The following is a 3,893-nucleotide window of genomic DNA, read 5'->3' on the forward strand; positions in this document are numbered from 1 at the left end:
AAAATGGACTGGACCTGGGCTAGAAAGTATTCATTGTCCAATTGGGTTATTTTTTAATAAATTACTTTCAGTTTTTCCTAGAGTTAAATAATCACTATCTATAGGCTTAGCAGTTGTCTGGAATTAAAGACTACAATCAATGATCCAATATGCATTAATCAAAACATTTTCAAGGCATACTTTCAAGTCCAACTCCAGAAGGAGGGGTTGCTGATGCCGTCCTGGAGTTGGACTTGAAAGTAAGCATCATTTGATTTTCCCACTTTCTGGAATCAAAGACTAAACATCAGTTCAAAGTAAGGCATGCATCAAAACTGTGAACTGTGCTGTTTTATCTTGCACCAAAGCATAATGATCCTATCTATCTGGACATGTGTTTGAAAGTATTTATCGTTCACTTTGTGATGTTAAAGTGTTTCTTTATTCCATAGGTTATTTTTAAGACTTAGCTGCTTTCTGGACTCTTAAGACTTAACACCAATCTAAAGTAATGAACTGTGCTGTTTTATATCACAACAGGCAAACTGATCCTATCTGGACCAAAATTAGAAAGTACACATGGCCCAGTTTTTATCTATAAGACATTTCTTTTACATTGTTTTCAGTTTGATGCCTGTTTGAATTCAAAGGGAGACAAATATCAAAACTGTGCTCTTTTAAAGAGTCTCAGGGAAAAACTGTCCACTTCGAGTAGAAATAATGCACGGTTCAATTTTACTCAGTTTCAGCTACCATTTTCTAGATTTAGCCACAACCTGGAATTAGAAACTGGCATTCATCTGACACACCGTTTTAGACTAGATCCAATCCCTTCCATCTGGACCTGGGTAGATATTTGTACCCAGGACATTTGTTCTAGCTTGTTCTTGATTTTAGCATCAGTCCAATGTAAAGTTAGACATCTATGACCATGTGATGGTCTAAAGTACACTAAGGCAAAAAATAATCCTATCAGGACCTGCACTAGAAAGTATGCACGGTTCAGTTAGTGCCTTTGCAGAAGTTTGCTTAACTTCTTTTACCCTAGTTCAGCAGTAAGTGTCCAAAATTTGCCAAAACCAGAATTTAAAAAAATGATTTGAAAGTAAAGCATGCTTAATATACACTGTTTCATGGTAGACTAGATCTAACCCCATCCTTGTGAACGGGATAGAAAGTACGCATAATTCAATTTGTGCATTTATAGACATCTCTCCTGGTTTTTCTCCAGTTCAACATTTTCATCGCTGAATCATATTCTTAAATCAAATTTTACAACAAAAAGAAAAGAACATCAAAGTGATGTCTTCAGCAATGAACGCACTGTACTGAAACAAGATGCAAGCAAAACTCCCACCAAGGAACGTCCAGCATGAAAGCATAAATATACCAGTAACACCAGCAACTTCTTTGTGAGTTCACTTTTAAGCGTCATTGCAGGAAGATTAAAGCGCAGCTCAGCAGGGACCCTAACCACAGGGGGTCCTGATGATAAAAGCCACATAAGTTCTCAACGCTCAATATCTAAATTATGTGCACAGCAACTAAGGCTTAAATCATGTAAAATTCGCACAACTAGCTGCGATGTCATAAATAGAACAAGAAACTGGGTAAAAATGAGGTTCATATTTAAAATAAAAGACCGGATTCTGGGAATGTGAGTGGATGTTTTGGAGCAGACGGAGAGGTTTTTACACAAAGCCCGGCGCTCCTGTGCAGGTGTGACAGGATCTCGATGATTCATCTGAGAACTTGTGTTCAGTTTGTGGCACAGAAGGAGCTTCGCTTCATCGTTCTGACCGGAGCACCCGATGCGCACAGACGCGCATCCATCTATCCATCCATGCATGCATCCAAGCACTCACCTGACTGCGCTGCACTCCAGTGGATCAGCAACAAAGTGACTAAAACGCACGCCTGAAACTTCATCTTTGATCCAAAATAGGAAGAAGAAAAAAAGCCTTCTTGTCTTGTTAACTCCCGTATAACTCACATGTCCAATTAAGATATCCTCGCTGTTCTTACGCACTCTCACAGAAGAACAAACAGCCAGAAGAAGAAGGAGAGAAATATAAAGGGTTTAAAGTGTTGGGAATATACGTGGCACCGGGGATTTGACGCCTTCCAGCTTTGTTTTTTATGTTTGTTTGCGGGCTCCCAGTCCGGTGTTTAGGTCGCTTTCCGCCGCGGACACTCTGAGCCATTTACTCCTCATTCTGCCATTGCGCCGGTGCTTGGATTGGAGACGGGAAGGGGGCGGGAGGGACGCATGTTGGGATGGGTGGACGTGGTGGGGGTAGGTAGTGAAAGTGCGCTCTGCACACGCCTTTTTTGCCTGATCGACGCGTCTCTCAGCCAATTACACCATACACGCGTCTCCTAATGATGCGCGTCTTCGTCATCACGTGTCCTCATTGGTTATCAGGCGTGATTGCGGCTGTCACTACACCCGTGAGGAGCTGGTTTTGTTTTGGTTCCCCGCTGGGAGCCAGGTTTCCCACTGTGCTAGGAGTGGATCAGCTAAGCCTTATCCATATAAACCGGGTTTATTGTTACTTATTAAACACTGGCGTGGATTCCTAATTTAGTTCGAAATAATCAGATGCAGGAGTGTGAGCAACTATATAAAAAGTGTAAAGACAACAAAACAGATATTTATTTGTAGACCGCGTGAGGTGAAAACTCAAACAGCGTAATTTAATAAAGTGAAGGAGTCCACAGCTCGGCAGTGAAAGATGGACAGAGAAATAGGTCGACTTGGACTCGCTGTGATACAGAGGGTTTATTTAATGTCCTTTGCTGCCCTCTAGTGGAAATAGCAGAACATTGCTCTGATTTATTTGTTTTTATTTTCATTTGTAGGCACACTTATCGTCTCATATAGGCATATTTTCAGGTGTTTGCATAATTATTATTTTTTTTTATCTCAATTTAAATTCTTACTTATTTCAGAGATGTATGAACTAGATTTTACCATTTCGGTATAAGCATCTTATTTATATGTCTTCCATGGAATAAACGTTTCGTTTTATTTACTTACACTTAATTGAATTTTCCTGACATGTATTATTGTATTTGTAACTATAATATAATGTATTTAATTTAATTTAATTTAATTTCCTTCATTTTCTGTTTTTTATCTATTTTTTTATTTTTTTATATTATACTTAAAATTGTTTATTTTATTCTACTTATTTATGTTTTGCTTACAATTTGCATTTGTTTTATTTTAATTAATTTTGCTGGTCTTTATGTGTGTGATGCATGTCATTTTATTTATCTATTAATTTTGATTTATTTAGTGCACATACATATCAGTGTTTTGTCCATTCAATATGAGCAAGTAATTTACATATCTTACTTTACCTTATGTTTAACTGTTTATTTATTTATTTCAAATTTAATTTCATATTTTAAAAACATGTAAACCAAAATGTGTAGTTGTATTGGGAAAATATATAGAATTTTATTATATTCTTTATGCAGAATGCTTACAGAGGAAATTCAGCAGTGGGTTTCAGTCCCTACGTTTGAAAGGATCCCAGACAGGTTCTGTGGGAGTAGCACTGAAAGAACCCCACTCTGCTTCTTTACAAACAACCCGCACATAAAACTTAACTAATGTGATTTTCCCCGTAACATTGAAACAAAAAGCTAAATAAAGTGTGTCATATAAGATTCCTGATGATTGCTGATGATTGGAGACATTTGAAATAGAAGTTTAAATGTTCCCAATGACACCGTTGGATACATTAACAATAATGAGCTACACGCAAAGCATGTGTTGCCTCAGTGATCTTGAGCTTTTCCATGACGACCTCTTGCCTTCACAATGCCCCCTGCTCTAATTTTGGATCCTGACTTTGTTTTGTGCCTTGTGTAGGACTCGAGGGGTCTCAGATGACAAATGATCA

At 38.0% G+C, this 3,893-nt stretch overlaps 1 protein-coding gene across 1 annotated transcript in view; it reads right to left on the reverse strand.

Annotated features, from left to right (window-relative positions):
* Window positions 1–2,216, reverse strand: part of LOC124861969 (receptor tyrosine-protein kinase erbB-4-like) — a 393,671-nt gene extending 391,455 nt beyond the window's left edge. The window contains exon 1 of the mRNA XM_047355966.1: window positions 1,845–2,216. Within this exon, the coding sequence (XP_047211922.1) occupies window positions 1,845–1,908 (64 nt within the window). The 5' untranslated portion in view covers window positions 1,909–2,216. The remainder of the gene's footprint in view (window positions 1–1,844) is intronic.
* Window positions 2,217–3,893: the final 1,677 nt, after the last annotated feature.

The sequence above is a fragment of the Girardinichthys multiradiatus genome, chromosome 24 (genome assembly GCF_021462225.1).
Source record: "Girardinichthys multiradiatus isolate DD_20200921_A chromosome 24, DD_fGirMul_XY1, whole genome shotgun sequence".
Classification (NCBI taxonomy): domain Eukaryota; kingdom Metazoa; phylum Chordata; class Actinopteri; order Cyprinodontiformes; family Goodeidae; genus Girardinichthys; species Girardinichthys multiradiatus.